General features: G+C 40.7%; 1 protein-coding gene across 3 annotated transcripts in view; it reads right to left on the bottom strand.

The window, feature by feature from the left end:
* Nucleotides 1-3,121: 3,121 nt before the first annotated feature.
* Gng2 (G protein subunit gamma 2) overlaps nt 3,122-24,166 on the bottom strand; it is a 102,151-nt gene continuing 81,106 nt past the window's right edge. For all 3 annotated transcript variants that reach the window (XM_041638990.1, XM_041638993.1, XM_041638991.1), the window contains 2 exons: nt 18,979-19,094; nt 3,122-6,467 (listed from right to left, as the gene is read on the bottom strand). In XM_041638990.1, coding sequence (XP_041494924.1) covers nt 6,339-6,467; nt 18,979-19,065 — 216 coding nt within the window. In that variant the 5' untranslated portion in view covers nt 19,066-19,094 and the 3' untranslated portion in view covers nt 3,122-6,338. The remainder of the gene's footprint in view (nt 6,468-18,978; nt 19,095-24,166) is intronic.

The following is a 24,166-nucleotide window of genomic DNA, read 5'->3' on the forward strand; positions in this document are numbered from 1 at the left end:
CTCTGAAGAGGAGCAAAAGGAAGTTGCTCAAAAAGCTGTGGCTTTTTGTTTGTTTGGTTTTTGGTTTTCAGAGACAGGGTTTCTTTGTGTAGCCTTGGCTGTCCTGGAACTCGCTCCGTAGTCCAGGCTGGTCTCAAATTCAGAGATCCACCTGCCTCCTGAGTGCTGTGATTAAGGGCATGCACCACTATTGCCTGGCTTAGGAGGTGTGCTTTGTATCCGTTATTGTTTCCTGCCACATGGCAGTCCAGAAGGGGGTAAGCCCATAAGCAAAGGGGTTGAGGAAATAGAGAGTCACAGGGCAGTGAAAGAGAGGCCTGGTGAGATAGAAAGACTGAAGAAGCAGGGCCTGGTGCCCTAGAGCCTGTGCCTGACACGAGGACCTCGAAGCAGAGCACCATGGGATTCTGAGTTTGGCGATACCAGTCTGGCAAGGAGTTCAGTTTCCTCGGAATCCCTGTTCCGCCCTCATGGCCACACTGAATCTTCCCGCAGTCTATATTGTGAGGTCATTGTCCAGGGACATGGCAGGGCACTTTTTCTGGGACTGTCATTGTCTTTTTCCTGCAGTTGCTGGTCTGGTCGGAGCTGACAGTATCACGATGCTCCAGAGGGAAACACAGAGGACAGGGGCACGTGAAAAACTCAACTTAGCACTGGGATCCAGCTGAGCGAACAACGGACCCGCTTAGGCAGTTAAGATCTTGCCTCTCATTCAATCAGGTTGAGAGCACTGACTGCTCTCCCAGAGGACCCTGGTTCAATTCCCAGCACCCACATGGCAGCTCACAACTGTCTTAACTCCAGTTCCAGGGCTTTGACACACCCTCACACAGACATATATGCAGACAAACACCAATGAACATAAAATAAAAATAAATTATTTTTTTAAAAAAGATCTTGCCTGACCAGGCAGTGGTGACATGTGCCTTTAATTCCAGCACTCAGAGGCAGATGCAGGCAGATCTCTGAGTTTGAGGCCAAATTGGTCTGCAAAGTTGAGTTCCAGGATAGCAGGGACTAAACAGAGAAACCCTGTCTTGAAAAATCAAAGGAAAAAAGTGGTCTTGCCTCCTGCAACCGAGGGAGCCTGATTATTACAGACCTCTTTGGTTCCACTGCTGAGAGTGGGGGGCTGTGAGAGTAATCGTAGCAGTGGGTGTGGCTAAACTCAGACACTAGGGTTTGAGCCAGGGGCGTGGCTGGAGAGGAAAGTGTTTTCAGGAGTTGAGGCATTGTTGAGGGTTGCCAGCAAGTAAGGGCCACCATCCTTCATCACTCCCTCCTTCATGATGCCTTTTCCTCTGCTTTGTTTCATTTGGTTTCGCCACTTTGTTTTGTTTTCTTGTTTGTTTTTGGCTTTTTGAGACTGGGTTTCTCTGCATAGCTCTGACTGTCCTGGAATTCATTCTGTGACCAGGCTGGTCTTGAACTCGGAGATTACCCTACCTCTGCCTACCGAACACTGGGATGAAAGGTGTGTACCACCACACAAGGCTCTTTGGCTGCTTTGTAAGACAAACAAATTCAGTAGTCTTCCCTCAGTTTTATAACTTGGAGATCACATGGGAAGCTGGGGCCTCATTCTGACTCCTCAGTGCAATGGACTCACAGTGAGTTCCAAATGTGCTCGAGGTCACCAGTTACCGTCAACCTGTAACTTAGCTTAGGGCTGCAACTTACCAGCTACCGTGGGAGTTCTCACTGGGGAAAGAAAGGTTGGGAACCCAATGACCCTTTCATTGAAATCAATTCTGTTTAACTTTCCTGATTCTAAATAGAAGAAAATGTAGATTTGGGGCAGAACCGAAGGGAAAGGGATTTCCCTTGGCAAATTATTTGCAATTTGTGGGTTGGAGCTGACCCAGCTCTAATTCCCTCTGTCGTTGTGAGCACTGTCTAAAATGTGACTGGCTTATTAAAGAAGGAGTGCTGGAGGGGATCCTCCCAGAGGGACTGAATGAAACAGGAACAGAGCCAAAACCTCCCTCCCTCCCCCATCCTCCTGGCAAGGGCTCAGACCAGGAACTGCCTGGAACTTTACCTGCTGTTCTGTGCTCACTTCTGCAATGCTTGTGATCTGTGCCTTTCTTCAGCATTAATGGGAAAGCAAGCATTGCTGGATACTTAGAGAATAAAACTCGGTAGGTAGCATGCAAAAGAATGCATGTTGTTAAGTCACCATCAGAGAATATGATGGTGTGGGGGGGGTGCAGGGTGGGATTTTCTTTTTAAAATACATCTGAGGCAGGCAGGCAACATTTGAGAAACAGTGATGGACTTTGAACAGTCATGCACCAACTCCACCATGTGGTTCCTCTGGGTTGTAGCTGCTTCTGTTGCTAGTACAAGACCTCAGAATCCAGTGCTTCTTTCTTCACTAGCAGTAGCTACTACTGGCACAATCTGAGGGATAGTAAGAAGGCTTTCTTAGAGGGGGTCTGGTGGGATAGACCTACAACCCCAGTTATTGGGGGAGGTAGGGTTGAGACAGGAGGATTGCATGTGTGAATGGGATACGGGATGAGTTCAAGGCCAATCTGAGCAATACAGCAAGATCCTGGTGGATTTTTTTTAAGTAGAAAAAGAGCTGAACATATAGCTCAATGGTAGAATGCTTTCCCAGCATTTATGCAACCTTAAGTTCAAATCCAGCACTGACAGAAAGTCTTTGTTGACTGAGAAAGGTCTTTGAGGAGACTGCTGAATCTAGAATTCAAAGGTTCTGTCTTCTCCAATACAGTTTTAAAATCACAGACAGATAATAACACACTCCACATACAGTGAGAGCAGGGTGGTACTACTGGGGTGTAGTTACAGCAGGTTAAAATATCTACACAACAAGAGTCTCTGTCTCTGTGTTTCCCAGCCTTCAGAGTCCTGAGCACTCTCCCTCCCTTGTTTCTTTGTTCCCAGTGGTTGTACATGAGGCACAGGGACCAAGGGAGAAGTTTTCAGACAGAGCTTCAGATAAGCTGTATTTTCTCTTTTTAAAACCTGCTATGAACAGACTCCTAAAGAAAACCATGGATCTCTGTTTCCCCATCCCTGCTTCCCCAGGTCAGTACTGACATGGGAAGTGGTCCATAGATCTTTGCAATGAAAATGACCCCATAGGAAATGAATCTGAAAATTCCATTTATTAAAACAAATACATGGTTCATGTGGGGTAGAGATGTGCACACCACATTCAGGTTCTCCTGCTTTAACATTCTAAGCCGGGCATGAAGACTCCCACCTTTAATCCCAGTGCTCAAGAGTCAGAGGCAGGTGATCTCTGAGTTCGAGGCCAGCCTGGTCTACAGAGCAAGTTTCAGAGCAGTCAGGGCTACATAGTGAGACCCTGTCTTGAAGAAAAACAAACAGAAAAAACCAACCCAAACACAACAACCCCCCGCCATGTTCCTGTTCCCTTTTCTTTAAAGGTATTTTCCAGAGATCCTATACAGGAAAAGTATGGAGATCGCTAACAATTGTTGGGCTATGAGTCAGTATTTTACACATAATATCCATCATTTCCAGGAGCAGTAAGAAGCAAAGCGCTAAGGAAAAAGAAAAGGTATAAAAATCTCCTAAAGCCCATTGGCTTGATTTTCTCAAAATTCATTATGTGAATAAGCATATGAGGGAAAGTATGACACTTATTTTTTCTTTAAATCCGATGATTTAAATTTTTTCTTACTTGCTTTCAAACTGAAAAACATTTTAAATTGGAGTTGGTGTTGAAAATGGTTTAAGTATTTTAATGGACATTGCATTATAAGTATGACATTTATTATTTCATAATTCCATGGCAGATCTTAACTACTATGCATATAGAAATGAGGCTCTTAAATAACCAAGTTGGTTTTCTATTAGTTATCTTAAGATAAAATTATGCTGATGAAAACCATGGTTGACATTCAAAAGAATTAAGCTCTTTGGAGACCCAAGTAAGTGAAAACTTTTCCTCTTCAATAAATACAAACATTAATAAGTCAAAACTGATTTTGATTATAGCTCTATACTGAAGGATATGAAATTGTGAAAGAGACAAGATAGTTTCCTGAAACTTCCTTTCAGAAGGGGAATGCATGTTCTGCCTTCTCGTTCTGTAGGCATGCTCACAAAAAATTCATAATTCCTTAACTTTTAATTGCTAGACCTGTGCAAGGTGTGCTGTGAAGACTGTGATTATACTTTAATAGCTGCAAAGGTCTAAATTTGCACAGAAGACCAGAATCCTAGTGATGCCCTCTCACCAGCAAGGAGTACCCCTAGTTAACACACGAACACATCTTTCAGTTCACTTTAAATGTGGGACACTTTCAGCTGATTCCACAGTATTCTCAGTTGCACATGGTGTAGTTCTGTAAAGACTGATAGATTTTTTTTTTCAACCACTAAATCTCCATGAGCATCCCACCAACTATAACAAACCCCCAAGATCTGACCAGAGAGAATTCATGGAAATTGCATTCATGCATTGATAAATGTTCTGATATCCTCTTCTTCCCACCTCAGGTATCAATTTTAATTGGACATATTTATTCCTTTATCTGAAGACCCATAAAAGAGTTAAGAAAAATATTTACCAAATCTATTTCAAAATGGCTCCTTTCATCTTACTCTTCTCACAAAATACCCCTCCCCCAACACACAACAAACACTTTTTAAAAAATGAGGGAGAGAATGACAAGAAGAGAAAGTAAGTTAACTTGGATTTGGTGGTCTTTTAGGATTTGAAAGCAAACAAGATGTACAGGAGACTGGAAAGAATGCAGAAAGCATACAAAGGCTTCCAGGGCCTTCCATTGCTGCTGGGGCTACAAGTACAATGGAAAAAAAAGAAAAAGAAAAGGAAAGGAGAGGGGAGAGGAGGGGAGAAAAGATCCAATGTTTTTTTGTGGGAAGAGAGAATGCTAGCCAGAGGAAGCTGTAAATAGGGCACAGAGGCTCTGACAAACAGGGCAGAGAACAAAGCACTGATTGCTCTGACATTTTGGGGAAGTGAAAAATGAGGACCATGACAGTGGGAAGAAGGACCAGCTGTGGGGTTACTCAAAGTGTGCTTGGGGTGCTTTGTCTCTCAAACAGCTGGTATTCTGGGGGTGCGCCTTCTTTGAAGCTGAGAGTTTATTTCTTCTGATGTATGAGTTAAAGAGGGCCATAGTTTTCTAGTTATCAACATGGAAAATATTCTTTTACATATGATTTCCACGGTTCCTGGAGAGTGGGAACTTGCTGATATTCTGACAATGACTTCCTAGGTCATGGTGGATCCCTGTCCGACATTCAGTGTGGGTTTACTGCACTGTCCTGGATCCTGGGTAAACCTAAATGCTGTGGATTGGGGTAAATCTGATGTGAGGTGCTTGTACCACAGTTCACTAGGAGGTATTTCAGGCATGGCTAAGGCGCTGAAGTGATCTCAATTTTCAAACACAGAGAACTTTTCCCCTCTCTGGCATCTTTTTCTCTCTCTCACCTCTCTTCTTAGCTTTCCATCTGAACAACAAAACTTCTGAATGGATGCAACATGGGAACATTTTCATGCAGTATTACTCAAAAACTATCACAAAGATATGAAAGCACCAGTCACAACACATGATTTACATTTACTTGCAGAACCAAAACTATTATATACAAATATTAGGAACTGTGGTAAGAGAACACAGACAGCCGGCATATTGTGTGTGTGTGTGTGTGTGTGTGTGTGTGTGTGTGTGTGTGTGCATTCTTTTTATTATTATTATTCTCGTGGAGACAGACTATGGGGAACATCTTTCTAAACATCACAGCTATTCACTTATCCTTAGAGTTCAGTTTAACACATAAACCCAGACTTATCTCCACAGTATTGTAATCGGGAGGGGTAGAGAAAGAGAAAGGGAAGGAAAAGAACAAGGCACAAAGGACTAAACATGGATGCCATTAAGTAGAACTGTGGCTACATGAGACAGCAGTTTATCAGAGGGCATTTAAAAACAATTCTCATTCCCAGAAGGTCAGTCATATCTCAGCTCAAGACACTGGCTTTAATGTTTATTTTGTTTTTAAATATGAAGCAGAAATGTAAGATCTTAAAGGGATAGCAGGAAAGAAGTGACATCAATTTTGTTTTTATACATTGCCCTCCTCCAGACAGGTCTGCAGGGTCAGATCTCTAAAGTTGGGAATGTGGAGTTGGCTTCCATTCTCACAAGGGGACAATTCTTTAGACATGCACAGCCTGGAGTGTCCAGTATGGTTCTCCTTCCTCTCTTTAAATGCTGCAGACCAGTAAGGCGCCCACTTTGCTAGAAACTCTACATCAATGTCCCTGGAGCCCCGGTGGTCTTCATCTTCCTCTCAGAGACTTAAAGGATAGCGCAGAAGAACTTCTTCTCCCGAAAGGGGTTTTCTGAGGCCGGGACTGGGGTCAGCAGTGGGTCTTCCTTGGCGTGTGCCTCACAGTAGGCCATCAAGTCTGCAGCTGCCTTGGACACCTACAAGGGAAGGCAGAAACTTGAAAGGACAGACAGGCATGGACCCAAACACTCCCGGTGCGGTTGCTCAAGTCTCAGCTTTGTGGTCCGCCACCTTTGGGTTCATCCGGATGGAAGGCCAAAGACTGAAAGTGAAGGGAGACACTCCACCTGCATAAACTCCTGATCTGCACACAAGGGATCAGTGGAATTGAGCTGACAGGACTGTTGCCAGGAGGTGAGAATCTAGGGTAAAAGGAGCCTCAAAGGAAAGGGTCACTTAACATCAGGGTCCTGCAAGTGCCAACTCTGTTATCCTACTTCTGCATCCTTATACTTTAGTTGCTGTACCTGGTGGCAAGAATTATACAAGTGAGATAACCCAGAAAAGACATCCAAGACCTCATGTACAGGAAGCTTTTCCCACAGGATTGTTACTATATATCTGTGGATTACATATATCTTATAGAATATATATTCATATATATGTGTATATACATATCTATAGCTATTCCCCTGCTTTTTGGAATTCTGCTAGGAATGCCAAAGCCATACTGGTACTACCAAGGAGGCATAGTTTCAAGTATACACAGACACAGTGATACAATGTAGCACAGAATATATACATCACAGTATCACTGTGGTCTCCTGCAGAGGTGCTGCCCTGCTTCTGGAGAAGGTGAGAAGTTGCCAGTGGTGCTTTTCTTTGTGGTTGTTGCACATTTTTTGTTACTTGGGAAGGTAAATTTAATTCCACCAATTCCACTAAGGTGTCCCATCTGCGTGCAAAGCACTCAAATCCCTGGCTAGTTCCAAAGGGGGAAACTAATTCTTCACACACCTTTACCTAACTTGATAATAGTAAAATGAAAGGGAATTCACTTTCTAGGCTCAGCTCCCCGAAACAGGGGAAAATGTCAGACTTAGAGTAGGAATGGCAGCCATTTTTTCATCATGACTTTTACTTATTTGAGCAATATTCACTAAACAGGAGCTTAACTGCTAAGTAGCAGAGACTGTAAAACAGCAATACTGAAATCACATTTCTGAGGAAGAGATCTGGTGCCATCCACACCTACTCACCCACGATGCTCACATACAAACATGTGGCATGAAGTTTCTGAAGCAGAAACTTTTTTAAGATTTTATTTTTATTTCATGTATGAGTGCTGCATGCAAGTTTGTGTATCCTGTGTGTACATTGCTCCAAGAGGTCAGAAGAGGGCATTTGATCCCCTGGGACTGGAGTAACAAACTGTTGTGAGCTGCCATGTGAATGGTAGGGACCAAACACAAACCCAGGTCTTCTAAAAGAGCAGCCAGTGCTCTTAGCCTCCAAGTCACCACTTTAGTCCCCAACATGCTTTTTATGACCCAGAAGATATTAGAGTGGGAAAAATTAATAACATGGAGATGCTCATAGTTTATATTTGAACAAATTATTCTGAATGATTTCCTTTTCAAATATATTTTGTTTCCTCAACTAGATTGCAGTCTCCTGTGGATGATAATCCAACACATCAAAATATTATTAATAACTAATAATAATAATTAATAATTGCTGATATCTCGACCTTTGCTATGTGCCAAAACCGTGTAAACCATGTTATATCAATCTGTAGATTGTGTCGTACATAGTCTGTAGAGCAGTACCATATATCTGTAGAGCAGTACCGTGATTCTGTAGGGCAGTACCGTGTATCTGTAGGGCAGTACCATGCATCTTTAGGGCAGTACCGTGTATCTGTAGGGCAGTACCGTGTATCTGTAGTGCAGTACGGTGATTCTGTAGGGCAGTACCGTGTATCTGTAGAGCAGTACCGTGTATCTTTAGGGCAGTACCGTGTACCTGTAGAGCAGTACCGTGTATCTGTAGAGCAGTACCGTGTATCTGTACGGCAGTACCGTGTATCTGTAGGGCAGTACCGTGTATCTGTAGAGCAGTACCGTGTATCTGTAGAGCAGTACCGTGTATCTGTAGAGCAGTACCGTGTATCTGTACGGCAGTACCGTGTATCTGTAGGGCAGTACCGTGTATCTGTAGAGCAGTACCGTGTATCTGTACGGCAGTACCGTGTATCTGTAGGGCAGTACCGTGTATCTGTAGAGCAGTACCGTGTATCTGTATGGCAGTACCGTGTATCTGTAGGGCAGTACCGTGTATCTGTAGAGCAGTACCGTGTATCTGTAGAGCAGTACCGTGTATCTGTAGAGCAGTACCGTGTATCTGTACGGCAGTACCGTGTATCTGTAGAGCAGTACCGTGTATCTGTAGAGCAGTACCGTGTATCTGTAGAGCAGTACCGTGTATCTGTAGAGCAGTACCGTGTATCTGTACGGCAGTACCGTGTATCTGTAGGGCAGTACTGTGTATCTGTAGGCTTTTAATTTCCTCATGCTTTGTTCTTTCTGGGATTTTGTTCCTGTTTTTCTAGCTTTTTTTTTTTTGAGGGGGGCAGACAGAATCTTACTATCCTGCCTTGGCCCTTGCTATGTAGTTCGGGCCGGTATACAACTCGGGATCCTCCTGTCTCAGTCCCTTAGACACTAGGATTACGGATGTGTGCCATCATATCAAGCACTGTCCTCAACGTGTGTGAATTCTAGGCTTCACTAAGCAAGTGCTTGGCTTAGGTCTCAGCTCAGGAACAGCCAATTGTGAGTGTTCATGTTCTTGATTTAAAGTCTACTTAGACTGCCACATGTGTTCCTTACCTTAGTGTAAATTATGCGACAATCTGCCTAGATTTTATGCTTTGGGCTTATTCCTTCTAACACTTGGCACGTGAATTATTTTTATATTGATAGGCCCAGTATTCCATGAAAACTTTTCTCAGAACTTTAGAACAGTTTCTACCTTTTCTGTCCTGTTGATTCATACTCCAAAAATATCCTACATTTAGATGCCTTGCTATCATCTCCATAGATTAAAGCAACATCTCTGTGACAACTGAAATAACTGGTTGTATAAAAAGTCTTTAATTGGATTCCCCAATGGGCCTGAGGATAAAATTTAAAGAGTATCTTATGAACTTTGATGATTAAAACTATTCCTTTATTTTTTCTAATGTCAAATGGAAATTTATCATCTCCTTTCTTTATAAACAGGGATACTAGCATGAGCTGTGCAGGCAAGCCAGTCAGTTAATGGAATCAGATATTTTCAATCATATTACAGTCATCTTTATATCTCAACACGGTATTTATATTTATCCACTTTATGGTTATAGACATGGCATTAGACTATATAATAAAGGAATATATCTATAACCATATTATATATTATATATGTTTTGAAAATATTTTTTAAGGTATGCTATTATCTAAAATATTTTAGAAAAACATTCTGTTACACTGTATTTCAACATAATTAGTTTCCTTTGTAGTTTAAAAGCATCACTCTGAGAAGGGGACCATAAACTTCAGCAACAACTAGTTAGGTCAAGGATACCAAAATGTTTAGGAAGCTGTCACAAATGTTCTCATCATACGGTGTATGTAAAGACAGTTCAAACATTCAGATTGCCTTATGTAGCTTCCCATTTGAAATCGTCAGTTGTTCCCTACTACACTTTGTAGAAACAAAAACATCATATAGTAGCTTGTGGATCCAGAAAGTTTGGAACTCTGTCCTCTCTAGTTTCATAACTCCCTACTTCCCCCTTTTAATTTTGAAAACTCTGCAGTCCTTTCTGCTTCATAGTTTTGCGTATCTGATTCTGAGACATCGTCTTTCTTCACATCCTCTGCGGTCTGCTTTATGTTTATTTTCTTTTTTCTTTTTCTGCCAGTAATCAATGGAAACCCAGTTCCTGACAGGGCACTCATTGATCACTTTGTCCAAACTGACTTTCTTTACCCTTTTCTGTCCAAGTGTGAATCTTCTCATTCACGGATGCCACACCCCTCCCAGTATGGTCATCCTTCTGAGCTTGTTTATTAGTATTTTCTTACTCTGCAAGTACTCTTTGGTATGAAGGCAGTAACTATCTGTCTTATGCATTGCTGTATCTTCAGTGCTGACACATAAAAGAGGCTCAAGCAATTACTGAAAGAATTCTCAGACGTAACCTTAGTCAACAGATATTTCATTCTATCAAAGTGTTAAAGTAAGTCCAAATAGATGTAATGTTTCTGATCAACTTAACTGCACCCCACATTAAAACTCAAAGATTTAAAGGAATATTAAAAGTAACAGTACGCTACAAGATCAGCTTCACAGTGTCTAGTTTCTATAAAATATTGCCAATTGCAAAGAAGCAGGAGAGTTTCACTGTAGTGGTGAGATAGACATAAGACGGACATGGTCCATGAAATGGGTAGATAGGGATGGGCCAACAAAGCTATTTAAATATTCTCTATATGATCAAGAACACAGAAAAAATGAAAACATGACCAAAAGAGACATGAAGGATGTGCAAGGCATCTTCTGTGGCGAAGGGGAGGTGCAGAGTGGAAACTTGGTTCTCTGCAGGAGAGGAGGCAGACAAGGTTGAGGCAAGGTGTTGTCTCATTTCCAGTAAAGGGGGCTAAAATTGTAGAAATCAAAAAATGATACTGCTTCTTTAAGGTATAGAATAGGACTTGGTGGTTTGGGTATAAATACATGGTTATATATACACATACATACAGACAAAGGAAAAACAGGTATTAAGTGTACGTGAATGCTTATGTGTTGTGTGTCTATATGTGAACATGCATGTGCATTTTCTAGCTCCATCCAGGGAGAGGACCTGGAGCAATGAGCATGCTGCATATCTAGATCTTTGTTTTTAAAAGCTGTTCTCAAACAAGTTAGGGCGCACTGGAGGAAAGGATGACTGCAAGTCTGGGCAAGGACTAGGCAAGTGCTCAAGAAATGAGTGACTCATACCAAAAGGACCCAGTAACTAGCTCTTAACCCATGAAAATTTAACATAAAAAATAATAGACTACAGGGGTTGAAGTAATGATTTGTGTGGTTAAAAGCATGACTGCTTTTCTAGCTGAATGGGGTTCAATCTCCAGCATTTACGCGGCTGCTAGCAGGGGGTCTGGTGCCCTCTTCTGCCCTCCCAGAGTGCCATATAAAATAAAATAATGAGAAATTAAACAAAGATTATCAACCAATGATTAAAAGGGGATACCATGAGCCCATAGCAATGTAATTAAATACACTTAAAAACGGAATGTTTTTGAGGAATAAGAGAATTACATAATCTAGAGCTACTCAAGTTCCCAAGTACTGAAGACCTGCAAAGGGAAAAAGAACTGCTTTTCATAGAGAAACCTTGAAGACAACATCTTAGTCAATAATCAAAGTTAACATTACCAGTAACTGATAACTCAAAATCAAGTCCTGCCTGAGGGAGGAGGCACAACAGAAAAACACTTCATATGGTCAAGTTGTCTAACTGGAATTTATTCAGAGAGAAATAGCAGATAAGGGGGACAGCAAAATGGCTCAGTGGTTAAATGTCCTTGTGGCCAAGCCTCCTGAGTTTGATCCCCAAGGCCCACGTGGTGAAAGGAAAGAAAAGTCAGACAAGCCCAAACTGAGTGACCTTGCATAAAATAAATGGCCCACAATCTTAAAATGTGTCAAGGTCATGAAAGCAACTGTGTTACACAGGACAGCTAAGTGCAAAACAAGATTTTCAGTCAGACCCTTTGCTAAAGAAGGTATTATTGGGGTAATTTTCAGTATTTAGATGGCCCATTCCTTAACTTATTCCAAATGGTAGGAAAATAAAAGCCCTCGGCACTGTACCTGTGACTTGTCCATCACTGAGATGTGATGTCTCTAGCCCAGGAGATTACTTAGGACAGCAGCATTTGTCTTCCAAGACTGACAGTTGTTGAACTCCAGTTATGTGTAACCTCACTAAATTCAAACCAAGGAGCCAGGAGAGGGGAACTCTGGACAGCCCCAATAAAAGCCATCAGACTATGACTGTAAGCTCTGAAATAATAAAGAACTTGATGTCTCTGAGAAGTTGCAGAAGAGGCAGCTTTCTTTTGAAATAAAAACCAGACCTCCCGCCAAAATTAAATGGAATGAAAAGATACAGTTCCATCTACATTACATTACAAAGTTGAGTTCCCTTCTCAAATCCATGTCACAGAATGCATGCAAGCTATCAGGCAAAGAAACAAACCCCTGAGAGGCCGCCATTGCCTCTGCCTGTGGGAAGTGGCCTTGTGTTGAAGGGTATGAGTCACGAAGTCACTTCCTCTTTGGCTCGCCTGCATTAATGCAGTCATCTGGGCTATATCAGTCTCTGGTGCAGCTGGTGTTACAAGCTTACTCCATCAGGCTTGGCTATTTTAAAAAATTAATTTCCCAGGGATTTGAAACTTCTAAGGTTTTATAGTACAAATGAGGATCTCAAATGCTTGTATTTTAAAAATTTTTAAATAAAAATGGAACTATATATATCATATATCATGCATATATATGATGAGATGTGTTATGGCTGACATATCAAAACACAAAATTCATTTATATTTCAAATGCCTCATGCATATAACCTGAAGGTAATGCTATATAGTATTTTTGGAAAGCTTATGATTTTACTACGACTTGTCAAATGAGGTAAGTGTGGAGCTTTCCTCTGGTAGCAGTGTCTTGGTGCTTAAGAAGTTTGGGAAGACTTTGAGTTTTTTTCTTTTTCTTTTCTGTTTTGTTGTTGTTGTTTTTGTTTTGTGTTATTTTTTTTTTTGAGACCAGGTTTCTCTGTAGCTTTGAAGCCTGTCCTGGAACTAGCTACTAACTCTTGTAGATTAGGCTGGCTTCAAACTCACAGAGATCTACCTACCTCTGCCTCCTGAGTGCTAGGATTAAAGGTGTGTACCACCACGGCCTGGCTAAATTTGGAATGTTAGGGTATAATGTTTTCCTGGTGGCTATGTACAATGCATAAGGCTAAGTATATACTTTCTGATGGAAAAATAGTCCTCAGTTGTTAAAAATTGTACCAGCCCTCAAGAAACTGAAGTTGCACACTTATATCAATACAGAACAGAATTTAATTGGAAAGATTTGCTTCGTTTCCAGAAACTGCAATGACCATACTTGAAGATCTGTAAGTTCTTTGTATGCTTTATTGATTTTATCATCCGTAGAGATGTTCTCAATTGTCCTATAAAGAGGACTATAGCATATTCTTTCTAATAAAATTAAACATATTGCTTTGAGAAAGGAATATTAAAGCTTTCAACTTAAATGTTGGAAAAATATTTGCAAAGCCCCAAACCTAGGCTATGCCCCCTCTCCCAATCTCTCTCTTCAGAGTCTTGCTATGCAGTTCAGGCTGTACTTGAACTTGCTATGCAGTTCAGGCTGTACTTGAACCTGCTATGCAGTTCCGGCTGTACTTGAACTTGCTATGCAGTTCAGGCTGTACTTGAACTTGCAGCAATCATCCTGTCTTGGGCTCTCAAGTGGGATTACAGGTGCACACCACCAGACCTTGTCCTGGTGTAAACTATTTTGTCTCTCAGTACAGTGCTCTCTGAAGTTCAGTTCCTATGCACTATGAGTCTATTATCAGAGAGATGATCTAGTTATTAGAAATGCCTAGACTTGGCTCACTAATTTATGTATTTTTTCAATCGTTAAAATTAGCCTACCTGTTTATTTTTGAATTGTTTCAAAAGGTGCGCTGCAAATGGAGTTTACTTACAACCACACTATGGTACACAACAATTTGACTTTAAAACCACCCATCCTACCCCCTTTTATACAGCATTTGAATTCTCTTTAATCAATGCAATTTTATTTATCTAATTATGTTCACACTAGAGTCATCAAAGAACCATGGAGAACACAAGCACTGCCTTCACCTTTAAGAACATGCAGTCTGTCTGGAATAGTTTAGTTAATAAAAGTTAAAGTAGCAAATTTGGTAGAAATAGAAAAAGATTCATGATTGGGTGGGGATTTGAGCTGATACTTAGTGAAAGCATATGATTTGCACAGAAAAGAGGGGTTTGGGGTGTGGTGTCCCAGGGAGGAACCCAGAATAACCAGGAATTACACAACACACTGTTAAAGCAGTAAGGAGCATTGGTTGAAAGGAACACTGGAAATAACTGGGAAAAATGAATAGGTTTGAAATCTTTATGTGAGATCAGTTTATGAGACTTATCAGGTAAGAAACGACGATTTCCTTCATACTCCTGGCCTTGGATTTTTTTCCCCTCTTACCTCTAGATTATTTTTATAATGGTAAGAGTTGACTCTGTCAAATAATATAACTTACAACAGTCCCTGGCCATTTTCTTATCCGTACAGGTGGGTTAATTCCTAGGAACCCTGATTTCACACTGTGGTGTGATTTTGATAGCAGGAAAGTGAAGCTAGAGGTGTCTGCGTCTTGCTAAACAGGAATGCCAGATTATGGATGCAAAACTGAAAAGACGCAGCCAATATCTGCTACCCTGGGGACAGCGGGTGGCCATCTCGGGTCTGTCATATGCACCAATCATCCAAGAATCCACTCTTCGCAGGAGTCCCAAATGGCTGATTATGGAGCACTCGTGGTTCCCAGTGGCTTCCAGTTGTCCCTTCAACTGCTGACCCCACCGCTTCTCTGTCCATGTATTCTGAGACACCTTCTATCTTCTATAATTAATCCTCACTTTCTGCTTAAGCTAGACAGCTTCAGTTTCTATTTGATACCCAAAGAGTTCTAATATGGTGATAATCAGATAGTTCCTGAAACCCTGCTGTCCTCCACTTCTGTCTGTCCTCCCTGAACTCCTTACTCTACTGTTAGTGTTCGTATATATCCTGCTTTAGAAATTCACATGCCACTCCATAGCCCCCACTACTCTTCCATGCTGACTCCCTTGCTTTCATTCCCTATCCTTGAAGTAAATGCTAACAAAGAGAGGAAGGTTGTAAGTGTCATTATTATATGCCTGGGGCTTACGAACAGATAAGGGGTTTATTAGTCTGAATCTCCTAGGAGATGTGATACAAACTTTCAAAACAAAAAGTGTTATTCAGGTCCAATAGAGCAGGCTGGGTCTCTCTAGAGACCACCTGAGGGATAAGGTACCTCTTGCTTATATGAGACCTTTAGAAGCTCCAGGCAGCTGTACTCTATCACCTCTTATTAAGGGTCCTACTGATGCCACCTTAGCCACAGCTGATTCTTTCAGATGTGCATAAAGCTATCATATAATGAGGTAACTTCTGTACCTGGAAAATCATCAGCCTGGCATCCTCCAAAAAGCCCTCCCCTCCACCACCATCACAGGCTCTGCACTGGAAGAGGGTGGAGAAGCTAGAAATCTTGGGGCCCTTGAAAGACCCCTGAAAGCAGATAACCAGCTAGCTGACAACTGTGTCAATATAGTCACAATTTTACCCAGCAGGGAAACTAAAAATAATCTGTTACTTCACCCCAGCATGCCCGCCTGGCTGTGTGGTGCAGTACAAATGCCCTAGTACAGGCAGTTGCTGGATTTCCATCAACAGAAGATCTGATGGCAGCAAGAAGATTTCAGACATGGAACTATGACGATTGCCTGGGAGGTGGTGGTTTGGTGCATAGTTTATTATTATATTTATTATTTATTTATTATATATTTATTATTATTTACCCTTGCATGAGCTCTTTCTCTCTTCCTCCCCCCCCTCTCTCTAGCTATTTATTTGTGTCTCTTCAGAGGGCAATTAGGAGTTGGCTTTGACACCTTTGGTAATTATGCTTCCTGGATATTTTTGTTTATTTTGATAGTAGGTCTTTGTTCATATCTTTTGTAACCTCTCACTATGAGACAGATTGTCAAGGTTAAGACCTGTATTTGTACATTTCTACCTCTAAAACCTAGTAAGTACTGGCAATATGGAAAATCTCAATAAAGTATTTATTAGACAAATAGATGGATAAATGGACAGATAAAAATATCAACCTCACAAGGAGGGTCCTGGAAACCTTTATCAAAAACCTAATGATTGGTTTGAATCTTAGGGAATCCGTTCTATTTTCCATTAAAGTGAAGAGGTGAAGGGGTGGATGAAGGACAGTCAAAACTTGGAGGTTTTTTTCGAGGGAATCAGAAGTTAATGTGCCCAGTGTGGGCAAGAGAACGGGAAATAAAGCTGAAGACATGCACAGGGGAATTCTGTAGTTTCCATTAAAGAGTTTAGGATTCACTGTACAAGGGATGCAGAACTGTGGTATAATAAAGTTTTCAGTGGGAGAGGAAGATGGCTGAGGAGGGCATTTCAGCACCCTCGCTTGTGGTCATCTTTAGCACCCATCAGAACCTCACACTTTCCCTCAAGACCAGTGTCTGGGGATTCTGAGGAGTGGCAGAAAATGCCAGCTCCAGCAGAGTTTCACAGAGAGGCCAAAATCACTGTTTCTCAGAAGGAGGATGTGTGGAGCTTGCATTCCCCTTAAAGGAGAAAGGAAAGTCCCTGGGACATCTCCCTTCTCCTAACAGTTGGGGGATAAAAAAGAAGAGGCAACAAAGGAGGAGAAAGCAGAAGGCGGCAGAGGAAGAAAACACACAGGAAGGAGCCCTTATCTCATTCACAAGCAAAGAAGAATAACCGCCATGGAAAACAGAGCAGGATCTGATTACAGCATCGCCCACCACCGGGAGTCTGAGTTTACAAAGGAGGTGTCTAGGGGATGGGACATGTCCTGGATGTTTGCCCAGATTCTTTGTGAAGATGGATGAGCTCTCCCTTCACGATCCAGAACTGAGGAAATGGTGGTGAGAAAGTTCAAACCTTTTGCCCTGAGGAGGTCGTTCTTAACTGTGGCTATTATATTTGAATTAACTGAATAATAATAAAATACTGATGTCTGACTCTTAAACCCAAGAGATCCTAATTTAATTGGCTTTCCTTTAGTGTGCTTTGGGAATTGGTCTGTTTATAGAGTCCTTTGGGTGATATAAACATACTCATGGGCTGAGAACAACTGCTCTACACCAGGAGCCAGCAAACTTGTTTCATAAAGGAACAGAAGGCCATGATTTGGAGTTTCAGGGGCTATGCGATCCCTGATATCAGTTCTGTGGCTGGAGTGTGAATGGAGCTACACACAAAATATAAACAAATGAGTATACTTGTGTGCCAATAATACTTTATTTATAAAAACATAGCAAGGACTAGATTTGACTCCTAAGCCATGTTTTATTTTCTGTGGCATACCCCAATGTATCCACTGAACAATCCAGACTTTTTCAAGTGTAGAAAAAAAAAGTAAAAATACAAAAAATTTTTAAAAATGCATTTGGAATAATGTTCTATTTTATTTTATTTGAGTACAGTGGGATATGTTTGTGAGCTCTGTTTCCTAAAATGCTTTTGAGAAAGTAAAATTGATTATTGACAAATTTTATCTATAATCCATCTTATAATAGCTATCTACTCATAATGACAGTGGAGTTAACTTCACATTTAAAATATGCCAAACTAATGGTTTGAACAAAAACCTTGCATCTAAGCCAACCTCAACAAGCTGATGAAGTCTGGGACATGAACGAAAAAGTAAATTACTAACATTCATTTAACTTTTCTGCATGTGGAGGCCAGGGGTGAATGCCAGAAAACTTCCGCTATCACTCCCCACCTTATTTTTTGAGACAGGGTCCCTCATGGAGCCTAGAGCTCACTGTTTCTATTAACTGTCAGGCTAGCAAGTCCCTGAGATCTGCCTGTTTCTGTGCACTAACACATTTGGCTTTTTTCTTTTTACATTAATTTACATCGCCCACCCAGACCGTGTGTATGAGTGTGTGTGGTATGGTGTGGTGTTATGTGGGTGTGGTGTATGTATTTATTGTATTTGGGTGTGGCGTGCTATGGTATGTAGTATGGTGTATGTGTATGGTGTGGTGTGTATGTGTGATGTGGTATGTGGTGTGGTGTGCAGTGTGTGTGTGTATGTGTATGTGTGTGTGTGTGTGTACTACAGTACACCTGTAGAGGGCAGAAGCAGTCAGTTCTCTCTTTTACTAAGTGGGTTCTGGAGATTGAAGTTAGATTGTCCAGTTTGGTAATGAGCAAGCGGCTTCACCATTGAGCCATCTTGCAGGCCCCCAAACTTGAGTTTTTGCGAGTGCTAGAGATCCAAACTTAAGTTTCCACACTTGCACAGAAGGTACTTCACCCACTGAGCCATCTACTTAGGCCTCAAGTGGGACTCTTGTGCTTTGAAGAAAAAAAAATTAGTAAGATATAAAGATGAAATTTTTTTTCAATGGTGAATGAAAAAAAAAACAGAATAAACTTATAAAACAGTCACTTAGTCTTAGATACTGAATGGGATAGAAAATGTTAGAACCCAGAATGAGAAAAGCATCCTAATTGGATCAGGAGAGGTGACTAGAGGGTGGAAGTCTCAAGTGCTTGCCCATTCTCTTGGGACCCCCCATGAAGGTAGAGATACTTTAGAAAGATGGGTATCACCAGGATTATTACACCCACTCCTATTCTTTCTGATATTACCCATTTCTATAGAAAATCAAATAAATGTCTGTAACTTAGTCAAGCTGGATGAGCTACAGACGATGTCACCCTCACCTTTATCCTGTCGATGTTGGCTTCCATCTTCAGCTGCTCCACCAGTTTCCTGGCTTGTGCTATGCTAGCGGTGTTGTTACTGGCCATCGGAGAGCTGGATAGGGTTTTCAGACACTCTAGAAAGCAAAGAGGAAGACTGCATCAGAGAGTTCACAAACTGCAGAACATACAGTTCTCCACAGCAGGCAGATCTCAGAACGTGACAATAACTAGGTCCCGTTCCCTGGTCATCTATATACCAGTCAGCATTATGTATAACTAACAGGACTTGATTTCCCTGTCCCAAAGAGGAATGTTCACCAAGTCAGGCAGAGTAAAATACACTAATGTGTGTGTGTGTGTGTGTGTGTGTGTGTGTGTGTGTGAGAGAGAGAGAGAGAGAGAGAGAGAGAGAGAGAGAAAGTCAACTTAATTTATAAAATTCTCTGAAAGTGGTAGGGTACTGGTGTATACCACCACTGTGTGGCTGCTGTGGGTTGTGGGTGCTCTGTTGTCAGAGGTTGGGTAAACTATCCTTACAGAATGAGAAAGAAGCTGAGCTGAGGGGTGGGAGAAAATTCAACAGTCCTTCAGTCTCAACACTATTTCCAATATTCTGATAAAATCAAGCTCCACTCCTCTGCTTAGATTGGTTACCACAGGGACACTACACTGGGACAGCAGGGGTGGTGGTGGATGGGGAGAGTGTAACTTTTCAATGCCACTTAATTGCACACTGTGAAGAGCCATCCTTCCACACTTGGAACTGTGGCTGAGTTCACAGTTGTTTTTCTCACAATCCTTCAGGAATAAATCCACATTGTCAAGGGGAGACAGAACCATGTCTAAATTAATAATGTCTAAAGGACATTAATTAGTTTAATAGCATTTTTCTAAACTAAACACAAAAGACTTCTTCTGGGTCATCGAAACTGTGCCCTTGTGCTTTGAAAATTACATTCTCTCCCTGTTGTAGATCATGGGACAGCATCTCTGTTAGAACTTTCAGGGCCCCTCATGTGGTGGGTCCCCACAACCTTTCCAAACTTATCCTAATTTTATTTCTACTCTAACTCTTGATCTAGCATATTATCTTCCATTATTATTATTGTTCCTTTTTAAAAAGTATTCTGCTTTGTGTTTGGTGTCCTACCCCAGATTTGATGGGATCTTGCTCTTATCAAGGTTCCACGCTCTTATTTAAAGCTGCCCCTGGAAGTTATTGACATTTAGCGGGGTAGCAATGACCTAGAGCTTTAGTTTAACTAGAGTGCCAGACCCAGGAAATGAAACATGATACACCCCATTGATTGACACTGATAGTCTTGCTCTTGATCCATTATACTACAGGTTGTAACCCTGGCTCTCTTTGGGAAACTTTATTAAGTAGGGATAGAGTGGAATTGGATTCTTCATCTCAAAAATGAACAAGGGCACAAAGAAAACCCAAGGCATGAAGAGTAAACCACAATAAGTCATAGACAAATTTACCTAACACTAAAATAAAATTCTGCTCTATTGTTGTTGTTTTAATTACTAAAAAAGCAAAATATATAAATGATCTTTTTAGTATTAAGAAAAAATGATACGAGATTTCCCTCTGAATGTTGTGACTATCATTGGTTAATAAAGGAACTGCTTTGAGCCTATAGCAGAGCTAGGCAGAGAAAACTAAACTGAATGCTAGAAGAAAAATGGACAGAGTCAGAGAGAAGCCATGGAGCCTTCACTGGAGACAGAAGTGCTGAAACTTTGCTGGTAGGCCATGACCTTGTGGTGATACACAGATTAAAGGAGATGGGTTAAATTAAGATGTAAGAGTTAGCAAATAAGAAACTAGAGCTAATGGGCCAAACAGTGAACTATATTTAAATAATATAGTTTCTGTGTGGTTATTTTGGGATTCTTGGGCAGCTGGGAAATAAACAAATGGCCTCCTTACAACAAATTGGCACCCAATGTGGCCAACTAAAATTCACATAAAACCTGAGAGGGCTTGGAAAGGAATTCTAGACACTAAAAAACAAAGTTTAGCCACATTTTTGTTCCGAATAGGCTTTGTTTGCTGATGGGTTGCCACAGCTCTCATAAGAGAGGTCTTCCTGATTCAGTGATAGCAGAATAAAAGTCACATCATTTTGAAATGCTGGGTTTCTGGGCCATGCTGCCAGCGTGACCTCCAGCTCTTTCAGAAGGCTGAGCATTTAAATGGGTTTTATTAGAAAAGTGTTAAAACTTGCTTAATGACAACATAGACCCTCTGTGTGCCTGAAAATGGGGTAATGTGCACTGCTTGCAGAGGCAGTGAATGGACTTCCACCATATTGGATTATGCGGAGCAAGCAGGAAGTACTGTCAATACCCTAGAAATGCCACAACTTAGATTCTTAAATGTTTAGCATTTTAAAAAGTTCTTCTGGTCAGAAAATATTACAGATATGCAATAAAGACAAATCCAGATTTAAAAAGATCTCTAAATGTGTCACAGTGTTGAATAATTGTATGTAGGCTTGGGAGAGAGAAGGGAAAGAGTATAGAGAATTGGAAAGGAAGTAAATTGTTTTTAAAAATAGTCTTTAATGAGACAGAGTACAGTCATAGATTAAAAGGAGTAAAGAAAAAATAAACCACATAAAGATGGAAAATTCACAGAGTCTGGATTATGTATATTAATGTGTTTTCTTTGAATTTTTTTTGACTGTGAAAGAGCTAAGTAACCAACATGTACATTTTAAAAGTATCTTGATTTCAGAATTTGCAAAAGAGGTTCTTCTTTTGTTTCCTTAGAAGATGAGAACTTATGGATTGCTTCCAGACTAATATGGTTTGATGCAACAAGACCCCTAGAAAGGTTGCTGTAAAAATTACTTTGCCCAACTGCTGACTTAAATGAAACTAGCACACAGGATTCACCATGAAAGACCTGATTAACAGTGCTCCTAATCAGCAGGAAGTAGTCTGGAGAACTATGTCCATATTCCCAAATATTGTTTATAAATGTTTGTTTACATTTAAAGGGGGATATGCTAGAGATTTGCATTGGTATGGATCTTGGTTTATTGATGAAAATTAAAGGTCAATTTTGTTATACTATGTGTGTGTGTGTGTGTGTGTGTGTGTGTGTGTGTGTGTATGTCTGCTCTTGGTTAAGGTATTGTGATTGTGCAGCTCATTTAAAAATTTAATGTATAATTAAGAAATATAGGTTAATAGAGAGTCATCTATAATAGTCAAGCCTGTAGTCATGTTAGTTAGATTTTCTAGATGTACAGAGATGTATTTCAGATGAATAAGGACTCTTCAAACCTTTCAAAGACTACAGAATATGGCATTTAAAGTGTTTTTAAAACTTAGGACTTTTCATGACCATGAGACACTTCTGCTCCTGGCAGCACCAATCTACTTCAAGAGGAAGATGGGCATCAAAGAGGCTCTGAATGTAGTTTGTTAGCCATTTAGGCAAGAAACTGCTCATGCCTGGACTGCTTTATGATATGCTGTGTAAACTGGACATGCAGGACCCACAGAGAAATGACTACTGAACTTGCCTTCGAGGTTCCTGCTTCATGAAAGAGTCTGCTAGACATTCTGCAGGACACAGAAAAAAGTGACTGACCATATAGGTGGAACTGTTTTTGAAATTTCCTGCTTCATGGAAAAGTCCCCTGGATACTATGGGCCTATAGGTGAGGATGGGTGCTCCAATAGTGCAGAAAAACTTTGGGTGACTGTCCAGTCAGTGAGACGTCCCTGCCAATTGTAGAGTTTTGGAAGTTGCTTACAATGTACTTCTTGTTAACTTAGGTAATATTATATCCTTCTGGAGTCTTTCATGGAGTTGAAGAATTTATAGTTATAGTTTTCCTTAGTTATGATAAATAATAAAGTAGATAGAAATATTGTGACTATAATTCTTGCTTGATAACTGCTTTATTATATGTAATTTTACTATATTAAAATGAAAACCTTCCTTTTTATTTAAACAGAAAAGGGGAGGTGATGTGGGATTCCCCTCTGTATGCTGTGAATATTATTGTTTAATAGAGGAACTGCTTTGAGCCTGTAGCAGAACTATAATAGGGGAACAAAACTAGGTGGGGAAAACTAAACTGAATGCTGGAAGAAAGAAGGGCAGAGTCAGAGAGAAGCCATGGAGCCTCTGCCAGAGACAGAGGTGCTAAAACTTTGCTGGTAGGTCATGACCTCGTGGTGATGCACAGATTAATGGAGATGGGTTAATTTAAGATGTGAGAGTTAGCAAATAAGAAGCTAGAGCTAATGGGCCAAGCAGTGATTTAAATATTATAGTTTCTGTGTGATTAATTCGGGAGTCTTGGACAACTGGGAACAAACAAGCAGCCTCCTTACAACAGAAAAAGTCTATAAATTATCTGTTTAGTAATTTTTCATATATAATTCTTCAAGATAAAAGAAGACATTATGTATAATTCTCTCTTGAGTCCCTTCTGAGACAGTTTAGAGTAGTGTGAATGCTGCAAAACAAGCCTCCCAATATTTTCAGTGTAAGGCAATTAACCGTTCCCTCAACTTTGTTTCAAAGGATTTGGAGATAATACAATGAGGGAGGAATTGAAGCAATGTCTGAAGCAACAAGAAACTCCAAACTGTGCCTTCAGATACTTAAAGAAAGGGAGAAATTCTTGTAAAAAAGAAGAAGGAGGAGAAGAAGAAGGAAAGAAGAAAGAAAGAAAGAAAGAAAGAAAGGAAGAAAGAAAGAGGCTTGAGGGATGGTTCAAATCATAAACGAACTTACTGCCAAGTCTGACGACTTCAATCCCTTGAAGGCCCACATGGTGAAAGAAATGATACCAGCCAGTTTTCCTTAGATCTCCATATGTGCACCCTAGTGCATGCGCGCATGCGCGCACGCACACACACACACACACACACACACACACCAAATAAATTTAAAGGCTATGATTTAATCAGCATCATTAAGAACTAGTCATTGCACAGGGATAATGTGTTTCCAAAACCCAATAAATATTTAAAAATCTAACAAAACTTGACAAAGCCAAGATGGAGTATTTAATATTCCAGTCAACCTGAGATAGAAACAGCCATGGTCTCTAAGCCCCTGGACAATGATTTGTGAAGCTAATGTTTCTGCTGAACTAGAATTCATCCATCAAATTAGAATGCAGATAATCATAGAGTGACTGGACCTGCCTGGCCCTGAAAGGGATTT

This window comes from Microtus oregoni, unplaced genomic scaffold (genome assembly GCF_018167655.1).
Source record: "Microtus oregoni isolate MIOR12 unplaced genomic scaffold, Mior012 000056F_ref0000123, whole genome shotgun sequence".
In the NCBI taxonomy this organism is placed as follows: Eukaryota; Metazoa; Chordata; class Mammalia; order Rodentia; family Cricetidae; genus Microtus; species Microtus oregoni.